This window comes from Neopelma chrysocephalum, unplaced genomic scaffold, assembly GCF_003984885.1.
Source record: "Neopelma chrysocephalum unplaced genomic scaffold, ASM398488v2 Primary Assembly neopelma1_22b, whole genome shotgun sequence".
NCBI classification, from domain to species: domain Eukaryota; kingdom Metazoa; phylum Chordata; class Aves; order Passeriformes; family Pipridae; genus Neopelma; species Neopelma chrysocephalum.
The window spans coordinates 6,039,946-6,061,693 of record NW_020897690.1 but is presented as its reverse complement, the minus strand read 5'-3'; the positions used below and the strand labels follow the sequence as shown (position 1 = coordinate 6,061,693).

At 45.3% G+C, this 21,748-nt stretch overlaps 1 protein-coding gene across 2 annotated transcripts in view; it reads right to left on the bottom strand.

Moving 5' to 3' along the window:
* Window positions 1-13,029, bottom strand: part of SCGN (secretagogin, EF-hand calcium binding protein) — a 29,225-nt gene extending 16,196 nt beyond the window's left edge. For both annotated transcript variants that reach the window (XM_027677579.1, XM_027677585.1), the window contains exons 1-4: window positions 12,950-13,029; window positions 12,233-12,303; window positions 1,196-1,288; window positions 528-617 (exon numbers count right to left, since the gene is read on the bottom strand). In XM_027677579.1, the coding sequence (XP_027533380.1) occupies window positions 528-617; window positions 1,196-1,288; window positions 12,233-12,303; window positions 12,950-13,022 (327 nt within the window). In that variant the 5' untranslated portion in view covers window positions 13,023-13,029. The remainder of the gene's footprint in view (window positions 1-527; window positions 618-1,195; window positions 1,289-12,232; window positions 12,304-12,949) is intronic.
* Window positions 13,030-21,748: the final 8,719 nt, after the last annotated feature.

Here is a 21,748-nt window from a genome sequence, read left to right as displayed (position 1 = left end):
AAGTAGTCTTGGAAAAATTGAAATTCTGTGCTGGGATACTTAGAGGCAGAGATTGGAGGGAGATTGGGCAAGGGTATATGGGCTTGTGCTCCTCACTTGACCCAGCTTATGGAGGTTTCCACTCCATGCCCTGACAGGCTACTGTTTCAGAATAAAATGGTACTTAAAATGTGTCTGATCTGCCTTCTTGGTCTCAGCTGTGCCTCAGGTGAGGCAAAGCTGTGGCTTTGCCATAGCTCCCAACAGGGGTGGATTTATCAGTGGGGAGGTTTTGTCTCTGGTGGCATGACTGATAGCTGGCTGAGAGCATTTGCGAAGTGTAATAAGTACCCTTGGTCCAGTCCTAGCTACCACATCTCTGTTTTCTGGTATAAATAATGTACAATCTTCTCTACCTGAAAGATCAGAATGTATTTTGCTTCCACAATACCCATCTATTTCCCATACTGTCTTCTGCAGCGGGCAGAAGGGTTGGCATTGAAGAAGCTGTTAGTGTGCAAGGGAAGAGGCAATGTAGAGATACAGACCCGCATGAATTCCACACTGTTGTCCAAGGGAGTTTCCCGTCGGAAAAGCAGTAAAAAGTTCTCATCATCCGGCAAGATCATATTGGCAAGCTGGAAAAAAAGCATTAAAAAACCCCCACAACAAAACAAACCCACACCAAGAAAGTAATGAAGAGAAAAAACTGGGGTGGCTGCTGACATAGTATGGGAAATGTAAGTTGGACATGTTTCTCCCTTGGAAAAAAACTCCAGACCAAGACATCTGGCTAATATAGTACTCCATGACTCACCTCCTCCCCACACAGGCTCTATCTTTCCGATCTCCCAAGTCTGCTATAGGTCCTAGTCATAGAATGGTGTTGGTTGGAATGGACCTTTAAAGGTCATCTAATCCAATTCCCTTTCTGTGGGCAGGGACATCTTCAACTAGATCAGGTTGCTCAGAGACCAGTCCAACCTAACCTTTGATGTTTCCAGGGATGGGGCATCCACACCTTTCTGATCAACCTGTTGCAGTGTTTCACCACCCTCATAAAAAAAAAAGTTTTCCTTATATCTAGTCTTAATCTACCCTCTTTCAATTTAAAACCATTACCTCTTGTCCTATTGCTACAGACCCTATAAAATGTCTGTTCTAATTCTCCGTCCTTCTATAAAAGAAATCCTGAGCTGGGGCTGGGCAGAGATACCTCCTGGATTTTCAAGCGTCCATCTGTGGTGACATTGTAGACAGACATGAATTGCTCCTTCATCCTCTGAACTTTTTCTTCTGTGATGGTGTTCTGCCACAGAGAAAACAACATGCACATGAAAATTGCTGAGGGCACTAGAAGAGTCTCCTGGAGGAAATCTCTCCCCACTCACAGATAGCCTCCAGGATCATTGTATCCTTACAGTTAGGGGGTAATGCTTTTAAAAGCCCACAAACACACCATCGTAGATGACTTTTTGGAAATAAGTCCTATGCATAGCTTTGTAGCAACTAAGCATTCAGCTGGAAGATCAGTGTTTGGACACCCCAAAATATTTGAGTGACATCTGCTTCTTTAGCCAACTGTTCCCATTACAACACTGAGGTTTGGTTTTGCTCAAGTGTGTTTTACAGCAGTTTTCATCCTGCTTGTTTTCAACTCGTGCTTTTTGGGAAGATATCCTTATCTTTGAATGACATCTCTTTAGTTCATTAGATCACTAGCCTGGAAAGGTGTCAATGGAGCTAGATTGTTGCTTATTATTGCCTGTCAAATGGTTTAAGACCTGGCATCAAGCTCTGTCAGTGTTCCTGGGTTAGTAGCATAGAATTTCAAGTAATTGACATTCCCTTTGCATCTGCTCAACCCCATAAACGATTTATACATAGTGGGGAGTTTTCAGAACTTGTCAGATTTTGACAGACATCACTGTGACAGGTGAAATATAATGCTTAGGTTCATCAGGCACGGTTTCTTTAGCAGCAGCAATGAGGATACCCAGTCTGACTGGACTACACAAAGTACAATTTCCCCACTATAAAAAAGCTTCTGGTCATATGAGCTTTGTGACTGGGGAAGCTCTCCTAATTAAACAAGCCCAAGCAATTAATGAAGTCCTATGTTTACCTCTGCACCCACACTGAGCGGGTCCTGGCTTCTCTCCTGTCCTGTGGGAGGTAGCCCTGACTGAGACGGGAGGGAAAGAAGTGAGGAGGATAACCCAGACTGGCTCTTGGCATACTTTTGTAGCAATTTTTACAAGACAATAAATTAACTTCTTCCCAACCCCTGAAAAAAAGTTCCTCAAAGATTTTATCGTCTCTGCATCCAGTTGGATTTAGGACTACAGCTGTGCCTCCCTGGGTCTTCTAATCCAGTTTCTCATCCTTTCCAGCTGCTATTGAACCTCCATTAGGTTGTACACTCCCTTTCTTATTGCTGTGACACAAGACCATGAGCCACTTTCTCAAATTTACCCAGTGCATAGCTCCATGCAGTGCAGCCCCTGGTCACATCCTTGGGGTACAACACCAAGGGCTGGCATCTCCTAGTTTGGGGATGAAACACTCAGGAGTGATCCTACGGGGGCGTGCCCAAGGTGACAGTCGCACTCCTGAGGCCTGCTGTTGGCCTTGAGTGTGTCCTAGGGCATGGTTGCAGTTCCTCCTTTCCCATGGTGGTGGCTATAAAGTCCTGTGGGCTGTATGGCAGGGCACCTGCACCACTACCCCAGGTGGTACTCACTGCTGGCCCCCCGGCTAGGGTTTGGTGGGCACAGCAAATTACTGAACACACACACATGGTATTCTTTCTCCTTGGCATTATAACTTGCCCTCGTGCTATTTAAATTGCCTTCTGACAGCACCTGCACTCTTTGAGACACCTCCCAGGAGTTAGGCAAGCCTATCAGTTGCCAACTTCAATAAGCTTGCAAAGTACTCTGAAATTATCCTCTTCCGTGCCCAGCAGGATAACTTATTTCTGAAACAATAATCATAACTGATATTTGAAAAGTGTACTGTGGAGTTCAGACTAGTCATTTGTTAAGAAAGCTTATTGCTCAACTTCGTGTCAGCTATTCACCACCACCTCATTGAGCTTTCTGTGGCAGGAACACTGTTTTCTGTGTAAAAATAGGACAGCCTCTTTTTTTTATAAACTGATTTAAACTATGGGATATATCAAGTAAATACCTAGAATACTTACAATATTTACACAGCTCTGTGAGCTTTTAGTCCATGGGGTTACACTACAGTAGATTTTTCAATTTGGACCATCACTCTCTGTTCATAAATATTCTATTAATGGAATAGAAGTGGTAATAGATCTACCAAAACCCAACCTCTATTCACAAAGAATAAAAGATACCGCACAATCTGGCTTTCCCAAGATACATGCTCAAGGCAAAATTATTTGTATATCAAAATGTTTACACCAAGAATGATACATCTTGGGCTATGACAATTGGGATTCAAAGGTGACCTTTATGGTAACCAAAAATCCCAATCTCAGAAGATTAAAAATAAATAATAAAAAAAAGATAGATCAAGTAAGACATAGCACTTACAGAAACCAAGACTGGGAGACCTGGTCTCCAAGGCCGACCTACTGGTGGTGCAGACCTGTAGCTTATTCTGGCTGCTTTTCTATTCCAAAAACATTTAAAAGGTAGGAAAAAAACCCCAGTCTACGTGATTTGTTCCCCTTGCCCAAGTAAGGACATGAATTACAGACTTCTGCTCTACTTGCTGACTCTGTAATCTGATTTTGCATGTCTGCAGCCTGTAGTGGAACAGCCTGGGCATGCTGCAGGGCAGAGCTGGGACAGTGGGGCTGGCTGGCTGGAGTTGCTGGTCCCTCCCTGAAGACTTAGGGAGTAAGTTGAATTCTCTGGCTTGTTCAGATTTTCTTCAGGTTTGGTTTTGGCTTCAAATCAGTGCTGAGGCATTGCTACAGCAAGGAGGAGACATTTGGGAAACTTGTGAGTGGTTCAGCAGGATCTTCATACCTGGACAAGAGTGTGCTCCAGAAACAAGAGAGAAGTTTTTTGGCCAAAGCACTGTCTATTCAATACTTTAGGATTTATGGAGCCAAGGAAGAATTCTACTAGCCAAACATGTTGTCCCTGACATAATTTTTACAGGTGCAATGTTCTGTGAGCCCTAAGAAGGCTTCAGGAGTAAGCACACCAGCTGGGTCTCCTAGCTCTGCTCAGGAGAAAGGATATGGACAGAGAAAAATAGCAAGTAAAGCCAGTGGGGAAATAAAGAGAGATGTTATGGGGAATATTAAATTTTTTTAAAGCATTGTAGATATAGCAACTCACTACACTCATAAATGCATTAAACAGATTTTTTTCAATAGTAGTGGTGGTTTGTACAGACAACAGTCAGGTACCCCTAATAGGGACAAGATAACTATTCACAGATAAGAGATTACAGTTGATGCAGCTGCTGCAGGGCAAATCCCTGAGCAGGGATGCACCAAATAGCTGTCTGTGGGAGTGGGCACCTCTCAACCTGCATGGAGGCCAAGGCTGGGCTGGGATGGCAGGGCAGTGAGAGGCTGCACAGGGACACCAGCCAGACTGGGGGTACAGGGGACCCTTCACTGCCTCAGCCATCCTGCAATGAGGTTGCTGAGGGGAGACCAAAGGTAAAAGGAGGCCACTGGTCAGGAGGCTTGATTTCTTATTCTCTGCCTTTGGGGTCCTACAAACATTTCCCTGCCTCCCCTATCAGGGCAAGTCCTTTGATAGAGGGAGAAAAATCAGGAGCAGGAGAGCAAGATGGGGAGACCTCCAGGCAGGCACTTGCAGGGGTGGTTCCACTGCACGGGGTGCTATGGCCACCACCTTCCTGGGAAGTTTGTCTTACCTTCCTTCCCTTTAATTATTATTTCAGTGTTCAACTACGGACTGCAACAAGCATGAAAGTTTAGAAACCAAACACACTATGCTTTCAAATGCCTCAGGCTCATTCTCCATTTATTCACGTGCTAGGAATTATGGTAATAAAAAAACAAATACACCACCTTTTTACTCTGGTTTTGGCTGGATACAGTTAATTTTCTTCATAGTAGCTAGTATGCTTTGGATTTGTGCTGGAAATAATCTTGATAACATAGGGATGTTACTTTGCTATATATTATATTTCAGTCTATATTAAAATATATATTCCATTTTACTATATAGTATTTATATTTATTATTTTATAATTAAATTATATTTATTCTATATTTTACTTACAGTATATACTATATTATTATATATTATTTTATTCTAAGTACTAGATAGTTATTGTTGCACAGTGTTTACACGGGCCTTTTACAAGGCCTTTTCTGCTCCACACCCCACCATACCAGTGAGGAGGCTGGGGATGCACAAGGAATTGGGAGGAGACAAGGCTGGGACACCTAACCCCAACTGACCAAGAGATATACCATGCCATACAGCGTTGTGTTTAGCATATAGATCTGGGGGAAGGAGGAGTTTGGAGTGATGGTGTTTGCCTTCCCAAGTCACCATAACGCATGATGAAATCTCGCTTTCCTGGAGTTGGCTGAACATATGCCTGCCCATGGAAAGTGGTGAATGAATTCCTTGTTTTGCTTTGCTTGTGCCTGTGGGTTTTGCTTTAACTATTAAAATGTCTTTATCTCAACCCACAAGTTTTCTCACTTTTACTCTTCTGATTCTCTCTCCCATTCCATTAGGAAATGAGCTGTGTGGTGCTGAGCTGCCAGCTGGGGTAAACTATGACATAGCAAATAGCAGGACACAAATTCGTGCCTCCTGTCTCTATGAGCTGGGACAGAGGGAAATGGCTTTGCAGCAAGCAAATGTCCATAGCTGAGCACAGCTTTCTTCCTCAGAGCTAATGCTGTCTTGGTTATGTTGCCAGTCTCAAGCAGAAGATCCTTACCCAGTTTGAAATGTTTGCAAAGCTTTCCCATTTTGGGAGGGTGTAAGTGAATGCTGTTGCATCCTTTCCAGTCACTGTCTGTACAGGGAAGCCTTTCTTGTAAATCCTTGTTTTTCCTGGTGCATGCACCTCCCTGAGTTTCCGGATGCTGTGTGGTTTACAAGGGCTGGTACATGTTCTCTGTGTCCAGTCAGGAAAAAATCCTTACTTCTTACAATGAGGAGAAGGCTATGTCATTTTTATCCTCACAAAAGCACACATTTTAAAATATTGCTCTGACTTTGTTTACACATTTCTCAGGGTTAAGGAGTAAATTTCTTACTATGGATGCTCTTCCACAGTTTTACAGAGAACAGCTTCTGTGTTTCAAGTTGCCATATCAAATTAATTTTCTTCTCCCTCCTTTCCTTGCTCAGTCTTTGTCTTCTCTTTTGCAAAAACCCTTTAGAAGTATTTAGCATCACAAAAGTAATCTGATTTTTAATAGTGTTTGTAATCATGGAAAGGGCATGATCACATATTATTTAAATTTCCACAGCATTTAATTTCTTTGTCATGGTTGGTTATGATTGCTTGGAAACCTGGCTGTAATCCGTCTTCTTTGTTAACCCATTCCTCTAATATTGTTACCTCTTTGCCTCATGCTGTCTAATTAAAATTTTGGTCCTTAAGAGATTCATTGCCTTGATGAAAACACAGGTATGAGTCATTTCTTAAGGGGGATATGGAGCACTGTGGAGTCTTTCCTCTTTGATGAAATTTAACTCCTTCTGATCATGACAGTCTGGTCATAAATAAATTTATTTTTCCTTCTTGATGTGATTTTTTTGAAGCAAGCCACTATATTGATTAGCATATGAAAAACAAGAAGAAACTATATTTAAGTGACTATTATAGCCTATTTCTTGGGAAAAAAAAAGGAATATGAAAATGCTGGTTTGAGCACGTTTCTTCTAAAGTTTCACCCAAATTTGATAGAAACCAATGGTCCCAGAGATATCAAGTTCCTACAAGATCTATGAAAATAAATTGTGTCTGCCAAGAAGGATAGTTGGAAAAAAAACCTCAACAACTATTACCATGCCAAAAGCCCCACGGTACAGACAGGAGGCCAGCAAAGACCAGATGAAACATCAGTAATATAAACTTTGACCTTAGGAGAAAATATTTTTTTTTCCAAACTTTTCTTCTTTAAATGCCATAGCATTGAAAAAAAAAATCACAAGAATTACTTCATTTCACCCATGCAGCTGTACTCGGCACAGCCTGCATGACTGTGGGATATCACCCTGCAGCTCCTGAGCTAACTTCTCATTTGGATCAATCGCGTTTATTTAACTGCAGTGCTATCACCTTAGAATTGGGCCCTCTGTTTTGGTTAGGATTTACTGTAATCCTGCATGCTACAGTACATAAGCACTTATCCTGTTATCCTGCACTGTGTTTTGGTTCCTTTCTTAGCTTTCATCAGCACAGATGTGGGAAAGAATTTTTCACGTAGAAGACACCAGCATCTAACAAAGGCTACTACAGCCTTCCTTGTGCCATCACAATTTTGTGGTTAGGCTTTGAACAGGTTCTTTGTTCTGCCCTTTCCACTAGGCTGAAAGTTTTCTGACAGGCATTTGGCCAAACACATCATGTCTCCATTTCACCATAGGCGTGTTTAGTTTGCATTTAGAGATACTTCGAGGCACTTCCCTGCCTTAATGTGAAGGAACAGGAATAGGAATTGTTCAGGCTAATTAGGGCTGACAGAACCCACAGCCTAAAGAAATAACTGCATTTGGCATTATTTAGAATGATAGAATGGTTTGGGTTGAAAGGAACCTCAAAGATCATTTAGTTCCAACCCCCCTGCCATGGGCAGGGACACCTTCCACTTGGCCAGGTTTCTCAAAGCCCCATCTGACCAGCCCCTGAACACTTTCAGGGACGGCACACCCACAGCTTCTTTGGGCAACCTGTTTCAGTACCTCTCCACCCTCACAGTAAAGCACTCCTTCCAAGTATCTAAATTGCCTAGAGTATTGCCTAGAGGTTAGAACTCTGAATTATTCTAGATGTGGATGAAAGCTGAATGCTTTCTGCTAGGGGTCTTCTTGCTGTTGACTTGCTGGTCATCAAAGACCTTAAGTCTCTTGGGGTGGTAAAACACAGAAGTCTGCTTTGGATGGCTTTGAGGTTGGCTGATATTTTGGCCTTTAAACTTCATTTGACTAGCTGCTGCATTCCTGACCATACTAAATTAAACACATTATTTAGATAGGCAATGCAGTGTGCAGGCAAGGATGATGTGCAAGAGTACCTGGAGGTTGCTCCTCTTCTTTGGAAGTAAAATGCGAAGACAAATCCTTCATGGCTGTTCAGGGTGAGGTCCTAAAGCTTAACTTCAGTCCCTTCCAGTCATAACTATCCTCTGCCATTGGGGCAGAGGAATTATAACCAGGCTAATACCTGTCTTGTCTGATCAAATTTATGCTTCAAAAATTTTTACAAGTGGTCTCTTAAACATCTACAGTTAGTTGAGGGCAACTGTCTTTTTTCTGAAAATCTTCTGTCTAATCTGAATATAATTTAAGCAAAGTGAAATACCTTTCTGAGAAAACCCAATGGCAATGTGCATTCCCCTTCATATCTGCCCAGACATCATTGTTTTTATGGAAACTTTCAGTAATCCAACCCCAAAATCTACAACCATTCATCTACAAAACTCTTCTTATCTAATTATTATAAGAATATACAGATAGATTCATTAAAAACATACAACAGAGCAAGGAAGGAAGATACTAAGTGATCTTGATATGGAAAGAAAGATGTAAACTAACAAGAGAGAAATGCTGAGGCTCTGTTCCAATAAAATCACTTCTTCAATACTGAAAGAAACTGTCCTTTCCACTGAGTATAAAAACTTTTAGAAGATGCATGGAAAGAGGTGGCCATAATGTAGAAGAAAGGTTTATGAATAAGCAGAAGAGAACACAGGCAGCTCACAGCAGCCATGCAGCAACAGGTTGGAAGCTGGAGGCTCAAATGGTTAGAGGGAAGATGTAGGAGTAATAACAGCAGCAGATGGAAAATGTCAGCAGTTCACAAACATATGCTGGGGTGGGGCTGAACTATCCTCGATTCTGCTTCATATTCCCCAAACAAACCAAATCACAGAAGCCCTTCCAGCTGATGAAGAATTTATATAAACTTCAGTGTCATAAATCACAGAAGACTTATGGATATGTAACACACACCTGGAAATTGAAAGTATTTTCTTAGGAATGGATGGGTTGGAATATTTGGGTTGGAAGGTACCTACAATGACTATCTATTCCAACTGCCTGACCACTTCATGGCTGACCAAAAGTTAAAGCAGCTTGTTAAAGTTAAAGCAGCATCTGGGATTTGGATTGGTGTACTAGAGGTCTACCTTTGTTGCAAAGTTTTCTCTTCCGCCCCCATAACTCTTGATGGTTCAACAAAAGGCAATGAATTAGCCTCCCTCACTAGATGCTATTTCAAATTTCTTTCCTCACTCAGAGTTGTCAAAAAGAGCTGTGCCTCTCAGCTTCCCAACAGGCTCCTTTTTGCATTGTTTTCCCAGCTGCTCCCATTCCCTGGCATTTAGTGTCAGCAGGGGATGCTGCAGAGAAGTTGTGAAGAAAAACAGAGCTGAAAGACTACAGTGGTCATTAAGAAAAATAATAGCTTAGAGAGTGCAGGCTGAAAAAATATAATTATGAAGCCACTTGCTATTCAAGCAGAGACAACTTCCAGTGCTGATAACATTATTTATCACTTGTGTGGCACTTCAGACACAGTCACTAATTAATCCTTGTGACACATCTGTAAGTTATGCCAGCGTATTGCTGTCTCCCCCTTTTACTGTGCAAGGAAACAGAGACATTTAAAGCCCAAATGAGTAAAGGTCAAAACAAACACTAAAGCAGAGAGATGCTCAGTCCCAGCTCACTGCTTCTATCACAAAGGACACTTTCTTTCTGTAGGGTGGCAAAAACAGTACAGAGAGGACCCTTTACTCCTCCTGCTATAACCACAAGCCTGTACAACATAAATCATGTGAATAAGACAAAAAAATGCCTCAATGTTGTTAGACAAACTCATTGTACAAAGGTAGTAGAGACCTTTGTTTAATCTGGTGCAATAGGTGATCCTCATACCCAGGGGAGAGGGCAGAGGACTGTTCTCAGCCTCCCAGGACAAAGCTCCCCTTGGGTTTTCTGCCACCAAGGCAGGCTGCACTGGCAACTGCCTGCTGGCTAGTTTTGTCCCTAATACTACCAGAGTGGAAATGTTGCCAAAAACAGGCAAGAAAACTAGGGAAGAAAACCAAAAGCACTTGAGAGCCTGTTTGAGCACCCTGAAAGTTAGTGAGCACTGTCTTCCAGAATTAGCCTGTTTCTTCTGTTTAATAGGAGAAGAGGGAGTTGGCGCTTTCTTCATTCAATTTCTGTTAAGCTATTTCTTTTAATGGCAAAACCTAGACAGCAGAAACAAAGGAAATGCAAGCTGGATGAGGATGGTGAGTTAGGCTGGAGTCATCCGAGCAGGGACTTTTAACAACAAATAAAACTATTATTGATTTCTTGAAGCAGAAAGCTCATGTCTAGAACACCCTCATTTTGCAAGTTCTGTGTGCAACCTAACACAATGTTATAGAGTTCACACTGATATCAGCAAGACCACAAAAACTGCTGTAATACACCAGGTTTGCAACCCAGCTGGTGTTGTGTGACACTGTCCCAAAATCTCATGTAAGGGATGCGCAAGGGAAGCTATGGGCTAGAGTGGGGCTTGGAGTTTCTTCTTGACCTCTCATCATTAGGAAGCTGCCTGCAGCATGAGATTCCCAGCTAAACCTCAGTTTTATCACCATCTACAGCTCACTCCAGAGAGCCCCACTTGGAGGTCCCTTGCTTCAGCAACACACTCCAGCATTGAGCTCTGCAGCCTCATTTTAAGCCTCTCCTTCAACATCTCATGTTTGCTGTCACTGGGTTTGTTTGAGTGTGCTTTGGATTGGTGTTTCAATGCCCCAAGACTAGCAGCTCCCTATTTCTTCTTTTGTTCCTGGGTAAACAATCATGAGCTTTTCAATTTCTCTTCAATCAGTTTTTCTGTGTCCCTAATGTTTCTTTGTGCTTAATGTTGAAGCTTTTTTGATTTGCTTTGAAGTCTTTTTAGCTGCCTATCTGTTCATCTAACCATCCACTCTCTGAAACATGTTTCTGCAGAAACTGCCAATATTTCAATCCAAATTTACTTGCAAATTAAACAAAACCATGCTTGAAAAAATTATTCACAACTCCTGTTTTTTTACTTTAGCCCTAAAGATCCAAGAGTACTAATTGGCTTGTAAGTACAATTCTGATTTTACACTTGATATTCGTGAATTTATGCCTTTTATCAGCTACCTTTTCCCTTTTGTTAATTACTTTTTGCTTAAAGGAATTGTTTCATCTCTGTTTCATCTCATTTTTGGCACATCCTCTCCTTCCATTTGGAAGATGTTTCCTCCTTTTCTCTTCCTATCTGGGCACATGCTGTGTAGCAAAAATATGAATATATTCTTTACATGCTTCTGAGTGCTGGCCTGAGTGGAAGGATTTCTCCTTCACTGACGGTGACACTCATAGGCAATGTACAACCTGGAGCTAAGGAAACCAGCCCCTCTAAATTGTCATGCAACTTCTGTTAGCACTGAGATGCAGAGAGTTAGAGAGGGGAAATGCAGTCAAAAATAGGAAAGGAAACCAGGGCAGAAACTCAGAAACACTTGAGAGCCAGGTCTGGATCTTCAGAGCAACTGAATTGACTCTTGTTTGGCTTCTAGCCATTTGCAGCAATACAGCCTTGTTCCTAAACACCATTTAAAATTAATGACAGTATATTTGTTAAAAATTGACCTGGGAAAGAAACCTATCATATTGACAAAACTAATCAGCACAGGCTTGAATAAATAAATCATCACCATTGCCCTCCCGCTCACCCTGCCAGGTTGTGTGCCGGTACTTTTTTGTTTGTTTCTATTCAGAGGCAGTAAATGACTTTCTCTCCACTTTGCCAACCAGCACCTTCAGCTGGTGCCAGCTGAGATCTCACCCTGACAGCAGCTGATGGGCTGAAAACAACTGATCAAACTTCTCAGGTGACTGCACTTATTGTACCTGCTTAAATGCCACCTTGTTGTCAAGAGAAAAGCTCTTTACCTTTGGATTGCTAAGGAAGTTAGCAATCAGGGAACAACAAACACAAACCATCTCTCAGCACAACCTTTTCACTTGGACTTGATGCACAACTGATGCAGCATGGTACTCACTTCTGGTCCCAGTTTCTCCAGGAGGTGATGAAAAAAATTGTCAAGTTCCTTCCCTTCTATGTAACCATTGTCTGAAGAAAAGTAAAATATATTAATGGTCAGACAGTACTGCCCAAGTTCCAGGAACTGTGTCATGCACTGCATGCAGGGGCTCCAGGCTGCATGGTCAGGATCTCAGCTGTGGGCCCTGCCTGCCCACTCAGGAGGGTCCTATTTGATTTGATCTGGTCACATCTATGTGGGGACTGGACACAGCACTGCTGGGCACCCCAGGAGTTTTCCTCACAGAAAACTTTCTGGAAAAAAAATCCCACAAACTGGTCCCAGAACAGGGAACAGCAGATGGAATGGAGAGGTGATGAAAAGGCAAAAACTTTGGGGTGAAAAGGGGGGGTTTGCAGATGTGATATTTGGCCACGATAAGGAGGAACAGGTGAGCTCAGAAATACCCGCGGGACCTCGTGGGGGTGAGGCTTGGACACGCTGTCAGAAAGCCACTGGTGCAGGCTCCCAGCCACACGTGCAACAGCCCGGGCACCCCACACTGCACCCACCCGCACGCGCACCCAGACGGGCACCCACCCCCGCGGTCCCCGCTCCCACCTGCACGGCCAAACCCCTACGCGGCACCCATCCGGACAGGCACCCGCCCGCCCACCAGACGCCCCGTCTGGGGCTCCAGCCACGCGTGTCCCGCTCCCCGCCGGCCCCACTTGCCGTCGGCGTCGAAGCGCCGCCAGGCCTCGAGGAAGGCGGCGGCGTCCAGGCGCCCTTCACCGCCGCTCTCCATGGTGCTGCCTGCCTGCCTGCCCGCCTGCCTGCCCGCCCGCCCCGCGCACCCTCCGCGCCCCGCACCGCCGGCTCTGCCTGCGCCCCGCCGGCTGCCCCAGCTTTGAGGGCGGCGGCCCCGCCCCGGGGGCGGCCCCGCGGGCGGGGGTCGCGGGGGAAAGTCCCCGCTCCCCACGCGTCCAGCACGGCCCCGCGGGGCTCGTCACACCGACCCCGCTGCCCGCATCCCGTCGGCACGCCCGGGGTGTGGTCGGGCATAGGTGGTGACAGGACGGACCTCAAGCCTTCCAAGTGGGCTGGAGACACCCGACCCCTCAGGGGTGTGCCGCTCTCAGACGATCTTCAAAATTTAAAGCGTCCCCGAAGGAAGTCAGAAGTGCTTGAGGGAAGTGTGCGACATTAGAGAAGAAGTGGACTTTAGAGGGGGAAAATAGAAGTTTTCTAAAACGGAAACTCTCCTCCTCTGTTTATGAAAGCAGAGCAGCAGCGGGCAGAGATCTCTTGCCTTCTCATCCCTCCAAGCCATCAGAAGGGTTTCCCTTGGAGGAATGGGGAGCCACAGAGTGAAGATGGACAGAAATCTACGGTCTCTTCCTCCTATAATACTAATCAAAAGAAGAATCTGTGGGGTTCAAGGTGTCAGTGATGATAGAGTACCATATTCATCATGGCCCTGCTTGGGGTTAGATGTGATTTGAATGTTACCTGTGTAGTCACCTGCATTGATTTCAGGCACCTGGGGCTGGACTGTGTGTCTCTGTGTGTGCTCCTAGTACCATTATTATCTCTTTTAAGACCCCTTAGAGTTTTTTCCAGGTTGCTCTTCATTCAATATATACGTGTAGTGGTTTGAGCCAGGTTTTCCCCCTGAAGCTGAAAGTGGTAACCCCCAGGGGGTGGTGACCCTTGGGGCTTAACCCAATCGGTGCTCCTGCAAAATATAAACATATCTCTGGAGACCGGAAGAGAAGCAGTGGTACTTGTTGTTAGAGGAAGAGGTGGCCATGTTGTAGAGGCCACGAGGAGAAGGGGCTCTGGCCCCTTGGGGGCCTCTGCCCCCCCCCAGCCCCCGGTTGGGGGGCTGCAGGGACTCAGAACTGGGCTGAGTGCCTGTGGCTAAGAGCTGGGAGAATTTCTCCCGGTAGGCAGCCTTGGGAGACGCTGGGAGCAGACGGAGCAGCAGTAGACACAGCAGCGTCCGAAGAGCAGTGGCAAAGAGCCAACTGATAAGGACCAAAAGGAGCAGCAGAAGCCGGTATGCTGCATGGAAGACACAGAGATGTCTGAAGAGAAGGAAGAAGCAGCAGCAGGAGTAGAACCGAGCCAGCAGCAGGAACAGAGTTTTGGAGGGTAAGAACTGGACAAACCAAAACCCCCAAACTCACTAGAGACCCCTCCGAGAAAGAGGAGGGGGTGGTGGACTGAGAGGAGTCCTAAAGTGCAGTATGCACTGCTGAGAGGAGCTAGGAAGCTCATGGCCTCCTGAGAGATAAGCCAGGACGGCCGAAGGAATGTGTGTGTGTGGGGGGTGACCTTGGCCCCCCCTGCTCCAGCTTCAGAGAAGCTGGCAGCCATCTTTGAGGCAGAGCATGGGAGCTCTGCACAGGGGCTTGATTTCCCCTGAGGATACCAGACCGTCACGGAGACCCCGGTGCTTCGTGATATGACCATGGTGTAGCGGCCGTGTCTGGGGTTACGCAGCCCATGGAAAGACCCCTTGTTTGGAGACGGGGGCCGAGAGAGACTTGGAAACCTCCCTCGTGTGTGCTGGCAGAGAGCCAGCAACTGTTTCTGGTGGAAGAGAAGAAGAGAGCCTGCTGCCTAGAGAGGAAGACCTGCTGCTCACAGACTGGAAGGGGTCTTTTCTTCTTCTTCTCTCCTGGACTTTTATTTGGAGGGAGAAGAGATTTGGCCCATTGTAAATATTATTGTCATGGTAGAGATAGATATAGAGTTAAGATTGTTTGTAATGTATTATAGTATTTATTCACGTGTATAGTCTTTGTAATATATTCCTTCCCCCATATTGAGTCTCGTGTTTTTGTCTGGAAAACCCATCTCACATGGGGTTGAGATGTGGGTGGGGGGCTAGGAATCAGAATTGGATTTTGGACCTTGCTGAAACCATGACAATACATATTTCAACTTCATGCACATGCTGATTGCTTTAGAGAGGTTCTCAGAAGTAGAGCAGAAAAGGCTTTTAAAAAGTATTTAATGCTTGCCCTGAGCAGGCTCCTACTTGTTCTGAGGGAAAAAAAAATCCCTCCTGAAGAACTAAAAGTTATGTTGTACTCAGGAAATATCAGGTCTGCAAATCACATTCTTTCAGAGAGATCACAACAGAGATCACACAGCCATGTCCAGCTTTTTCAGTGTGTGAAGGAAAAGGAGACAGTGTGAAGCTGATGTGTTTAAACAGCAGCATAGGAGCAGCTCAGTCTGGGGATTCCCTGAACAGCAACCTGGAGTCACCTTTGGACCTCAGAAAAACTATCGTCAGGATAGTTAATGCAACAGCAAGGCCAAAAACATTCCCTGAGCGTGGTCAAATGTGGGACCCCGGCACAGAAGAGGAACAAGTGCTTGTTAGGTATGGTCACACAGGGAAGCCTAAGTTTAGGGGACACCTGCTCAGGTCCCTTGCTGGCATGACCAGAGACACTCCACATTTCTCTGCGACATATCCTTGCCTCAATGTCAAAAGGCATTCCTGGCCCCGACGTTAGGGCTCACCCATAGAACCTCTCCTGCAGCCTCTTCTCCCCAGTGCTTCCCACCACGGCTTGCAGGCCAGTGGTGGCCTCGTGTGCCCCATGGGAGCTGCCTGAGCTCCTATGTGGGAGGAGTTTACCCGGCATGCTCCATGACATGAAGGTCACTTTTGGTCCTGTTTCTCTTCCCAGGACCCAGAACCCATCTGCCCTAGACAGGGAGCATCCTGATCCAGGTTTTAAGGAAAGGACTGTGCATCAGTTTCTAGCAAGATTTGTAACCTGGCTTTGGAAAGCATTGCCATGGTTGGTACCAGGAAGGGTCCTCAGTAGTATGATCACAACTACTATTTTCTTATTAAAAAAAATATTTTTAACAAAACTAAAGAGGAAATATTAAGCATATTTTGAAGTATTTTGCAAGGGAAAGCAGCCATTCGGTGGGGATGGAGACAGTGGGGTTTTATGGGAACAGATGCAAACTCAGGGCATTGTTTCTCCCCCATGTCCTCACAGGAGGAAGAGCAGGGAAGAAGTGACACCTTATTTAAACTGCTAGTGTTTATTCAACACCGCACACAACTTCAGTTAAAGCAGGTCCAAGTTGGAGATAAAAAAGGACCTTAAAGCTTAATGGGATCTCACAAGAACTGATTGTTACCTGTGCATGAGGATGTGGATGATATGTATCCATCCATCTGAACATCCTCGTTCTCTTATGCACACTCAGTGCTGGCAGAGAGTGGTTTTGATTTCACACCGCAGCAGAACATGCCTGCAAAGAGGGAAAAATTATCAGAGATGATGGCCTCCTCTTCTGTTTGCACCAGCTATGCGTTTGCTCCCCCCCTAAAACCCTCTACTGAAATACCCTATAAGTATAGGGGCCACTCAATAGATACACAGCTTAGCTGCTCTGCCCTGCCTGATGTATCACACAAGATGGATTTAAAGTTCTTAGGGGTGGAATTGCAGAAATTTAGCTCAAAGTAATTGGAACCAGGGGAGCTGAGAGAAATTCCAGCCTGCAGTGAGGATGTGGCCATCTCGATTCATGGCTAAAATGGGGTTCAGCTTCTCCAATTGCTTTAGGTGACTCAGTAAGGCATGAATGAAAAAAACTCACCAAAGTAAACAAAAAACAGCTCAGAGCAACTCTTACTTGTCCAGCAGGACTTTCTGCGGACAAATTGCAAATTTGAGGAGCATGTTGAACTGTGGCTTCATTGGCATTAGCACTAAAGCAACAAACTGAAGGCAGCTGCTGTGTGTGCAGCTTATATACCAAACTCAGCAACCACTCTGCCTTGGCTTGTTTCCTTAAAGGAATAAATAAGAATTAAAAGTAGGCAGTATTTTTAAAAAGTAACAAACACTTTTGATTAAGGACTTTGTCTTCAGCTTTGCACTGTGCAGTAACGCTCGAGGTCGAAGACCTCAAATCCAGGTTTTAAGAAGCTGAAGATGAAAATAAAAAGGCAAGTGGAAAATACTCAGGCATATGATGGGACTCTTGGGGATGGTCCTATGAAGGGCCAGGAGTTGGACTTGTTGATCCTTGTGGGTCCCTTCCAACTCAACAGATTCTGTGATTTCACCCTTACTGCAGATGCATTTGGCTCTTAAATGAATGTGCTTCAGCAAGTGCCTTGGGGCTAGAAGCATTTCCTGGCCCTGCTTGGGTCGGGGAGCTGTCCAGTTGAGGGACACCAGCAATGATGTATTATTTAGTCGATACTGATAATAAATTAATAAATAGCAATTTTTCCCAAGTAAAGAGCAAAATAAGGAGCATGTGGCCAAACCCCAGGCTGGGCTAGCTTTGAAGAAAGGCTTAATTAAGCAACTGTAAATGGGAAGACATTGATAAAAGTGCAGATTGCTGATCTGGAAACAGAAAAAGGGGCAGCTGAAAAATGCCTTGTTCTTTGGGCCAGACTCAAAGTATTGATGTGAAATGAAACATTTGGGTTTCCATGAACAGAATAGGAACAAAAAACCCAAATCCAGTATCTGGATTTGTGGCACAACTTTGTTTCTCCCCTTTTCAGAAGGAAATTCCAAATACATAGAAATATGGATTTATAAATGGAAATAATTTTCCTCAACAAATGGCTTCTGCTTCCCTCAGCTTTGCACTGACCAGAGACACTGAGGAAGCCACCACTGGCACCACCAGCATTTCATCCCGCACTGAGAAAGTGTTTCACAGGTAGTTTAGGTCCTGCACAGATTCTGCAGAAAACTCCAGGCTGGATCCTCAGTGTGTCCCATTTTCCCCAGAGCCTGATTTGCATCAGGGCAACTGGGAGGCAAGTGTGCCAGCTTAGCAGCTGTGTGCAGCTGGGGCTGCCGTGGATGAGGACGATCCGCTGCTGCCTGGCAAGGGGTCTGTGAGCATCCCAGCAAAGAAAAATGCTGGAGAAGCAGATGAAAGGCAAACTGAAAGGGAATCAAAGTGGAAATAACAGTCAGTGAAGCTCCTTACCACTGCTTGGAAATCAAGTCAGAGATGAAGCTGTCTGCTGCAGAAAAGAAACAGACTCATCTTTCCAAACCCACCCTCACAGGGGTACAAGCTGCTTATTAGCAGCAGACTTCAATTCCTACCTTCCAACATGGATGCCCCATCTTTCCCGATCCTTCCCTCCACTCCCTCCTTCTGCCCAGCAAATCCAGCATGCCTGTGCTGGGTTAGATGCTGGCTCCATCATTTCTGGCTTACCTGGTGCAGGGTGTGTGTGTGCACGGTGCAAAGAGGTGCAACAACAGTTTGTGTCAGGTACTGATGGATGTGGTGTGACACAGTCTACCATCCCACAGATGTTCCCATTCACAGATTCCTACCAAGGCCAGGTTTTTCCAGCCTTCCCATATGCAGCTCCCCAAACTGTGCAGCTTCAGTTCTCTGTTCTCTTCTCCATTTTGGACCAGCAGTGGGATTCCTTGAGTGCTACAGGGGAGCAGCCAACTCCTTCCCACCAGGATGCTGCTGAAAAGGAGGAGTCAGGACTCAGGCCATCAGAAGGGATCTAAGAAGAGATTTCCCAAAGGAAAGCTGACATTTCCCCCAGCCACATGATGCTCTTTGCTATCCAGACAGGGACTGCAGTCTCAGTTACAGCTAATGACTTCCATTATTCCAGTCTTCAGATAGAATTTAATGTTGTCCAAATGAACAACCTCCACAGCACTCTCCTTACCCTCTGCTGGGTCTTACCCACCTAAGCAAATGGGAAGGGAGGGAGGCATTCCTGGAATGATGCTAAAAAGAGATTACAGAGTTAACTTTTCTCCTCCATTCAGTGAAACCAAATTGGATTTCCTAAGCTAGCAGCCCCTCTTCTGCTTTCCCTGGCTGGTATCAATCTAATTAAATACTCTTTCTCCTACGCAGCTTTTTTTCTCCTCAATTCAGCTTACTGGAAAAGCAGATAAAACAGGCTCTGAAGGACTTGGGCTGGGGTCAGCTGGCAGAACTTATCACAAATTGCCAAAGCAGCATCAGCACAGTGGCATAGGAGCAAGGATCTCAACACAGAGCTGGGAGGGACCATGGCAGCATATCTGCTTTTCCATGCAAGCTTTCCAAACACTTGGAACCTGCATCTAATAAATCCCTCAATCAGCTGATGTAGAGGTGTCAAAGGCAGAGTGGCTTTCTAATTGGAAAAGACTGTTCTCAAATCTGCAGGAGTCTCTTCAGTTTGCTATGGGATACAGCATAAGAAATTAAGTCCTTCAATAACACAGCCCTTGCAATGACACCTCAAAAAAAAATGCATTTTCTCCTTCATCTGATGTGCAGAGACTCACAGTTTGTTTTCTCTCTATTTGAAAATACAGAGTCTCACTGTTCAGCTTCTTGGTGCTGAGGAGCATCGTTGCTCTTACAGTGATTTCTCTTCAGTACTTGGTATAGAGGGAATTTGCAACCCCAGGACAGTGGCAGCCCCAGTCCCTGTGGGGTCTCCCTGATGCAGCAGGAGCAACCACAGATGAGATGGTCCAGGGAGGGGGTGAGCTGGCAGCCTGGTACTGGTTCTTGCCCAGATAAGCACTTCGTCCCAAGGACCAACTTGTCCCTGGCTGCGTGCTGATGGAGAACTGACAGCTCTGTCCTGAACTCAGAGGAAAAGAGGTTTTTTCAGGAGCTCTGCCACTGCTCTTTATCAGTCGTTTTTCACCAGCTGGGATTTTTCCTCACCGCATGTGACCCCAGAACCTCTGGGGTGTCCCCCATCCCCAACAGGCACTTGGATGCAGCCCCCACCGCCTGTTTTCTAGGGACTTGCCATCAGCTCTTACACTATTTGATTTGTTTCCCTGCCCTGCAGATACCCTGAGGCCTCACTTTTGCATTTCTTCAACCTGTTCAGATGCCTGTTCCCAGGTCTCTGAACACACAACTGTACAGCTCCCAATGGCACATAACACATAGCTTCATGTCCTTTGCCAGCTACCACTGGATTTCAGTGCAGGCGCCCCTGCTGAAGCTGACATCGCTCAGCTCCCCCTCTCAGAGCCTCAGGACAACCCAGCAGCATTTAGCCTTTCAGCAATTCTCTAATGCCAAATAAATAAATAAATAAATACTAAACCAAACCACTGTCTCTATAATGAAGTAAAGCTTCTGTCACCCCACAGCCCTTCTGCCCTTGTTCCAGACCAGTCACATGCCCGAACAAGGAGTAGCCCCATGAGGACAAGCCTGCAGCACCAATGCCTTCAGCCAAGGTGTTCCAGACAGTTTTCCACACATTTTTGTCTCAAGGGATCAGAATGGGGCACGTGAAATGGTGGGAGTTCTATGGCCAAATCCACTGAAGCCTTGATGCTGCCAGCAAATCCTCAAGTCTGGAAAACTGCCCTTCAGAGCTCGAGAAACCTCTGTGTCAGAAAGGGAAAAGAAGGTTTCCAAGTGCAATGATCAGAGCACCATTTTAAGTTGCCAGTCACCAGCAGTGCCTGCTGAAACAAGGTGCCATCATGGCCTGAGGGCAAGGGAGTCCTGTGTATTTGATGAAGCTGTTTAGTCTTAACCAAAAATGAACACACACCTCTCTGGCCCTGGGGAAGACACTCCAGCTGCTGTGAGGTCCTGCCCTGCCTGTGATCATGAAGGCATTGGAAATGTTGGACACTAGTGGAAGGAGGCTCAGGTGGCTCTAGAGGCACTTCCTGTGGTGCTGGCATGATGCTCGTATTGGGAAGAGGCTTGAGGGACTGCAAGAGGATGGGCACAGAGATGAGTAGTAAAGCTGTAATGGTGCCTGGCAGATCTTCCTATGATCTCTTATATCCAGAATGGGGAGGCAGAAGTCAGCCCTAGGCAGCACTTTTCTCTCTTAATCAGGACACAAGTTAATGTTTATGTGACAAAGTGAAGGCATTTTAATTATCCAGTGGGCAGTTTGTAACCTTTGAGAGACCCTCTGGCAATGCCACCGAGGCATTCCAAGGAGTTAAAAGGGTTTTGGCTGGGCAGCAAACATTTTGGCTGATGGCACTGTGAGGGAATGATTCAGACAGCTGGGTTTTGTCAGCTCCTACATTAGAAAGTGAAGGTCATCACCATGTGCTTGTGTAGCAATGTTCATCCTCTCCCTTTACAGACCATTTCTTGAGATGGGGAAAGACCACTCTGCTTCCTAGGCCTGATCAGCAGGAGTCTAGTATTAAATGAAAATCTCTGTTACTCACCTGCACTGTGTTTGTTATCAGATCCTTTGGGCCACAGCTTCAGGAGAAGCAAAAGACAGTGTCACTAACTGAAACCTACCCCAGGCTTCAGCACAACCAGAGGATAATCTCCAGAGGTGGGATTCAGGCACAGCCCAACCAGCATTAGCATCCGTGGGTGTGGGTAAATCAGCATGACTCTCTCATGCATCTCAAATAGGAACAGAGCTTTCTGGCATTTTCCTAAAAATGATTCTCAGTACCTTTTTTTTCTGTGCAACAGGAGAAAGAAATCATCTCCACATTAATCAATTAATAAGCAGTGGCAGTG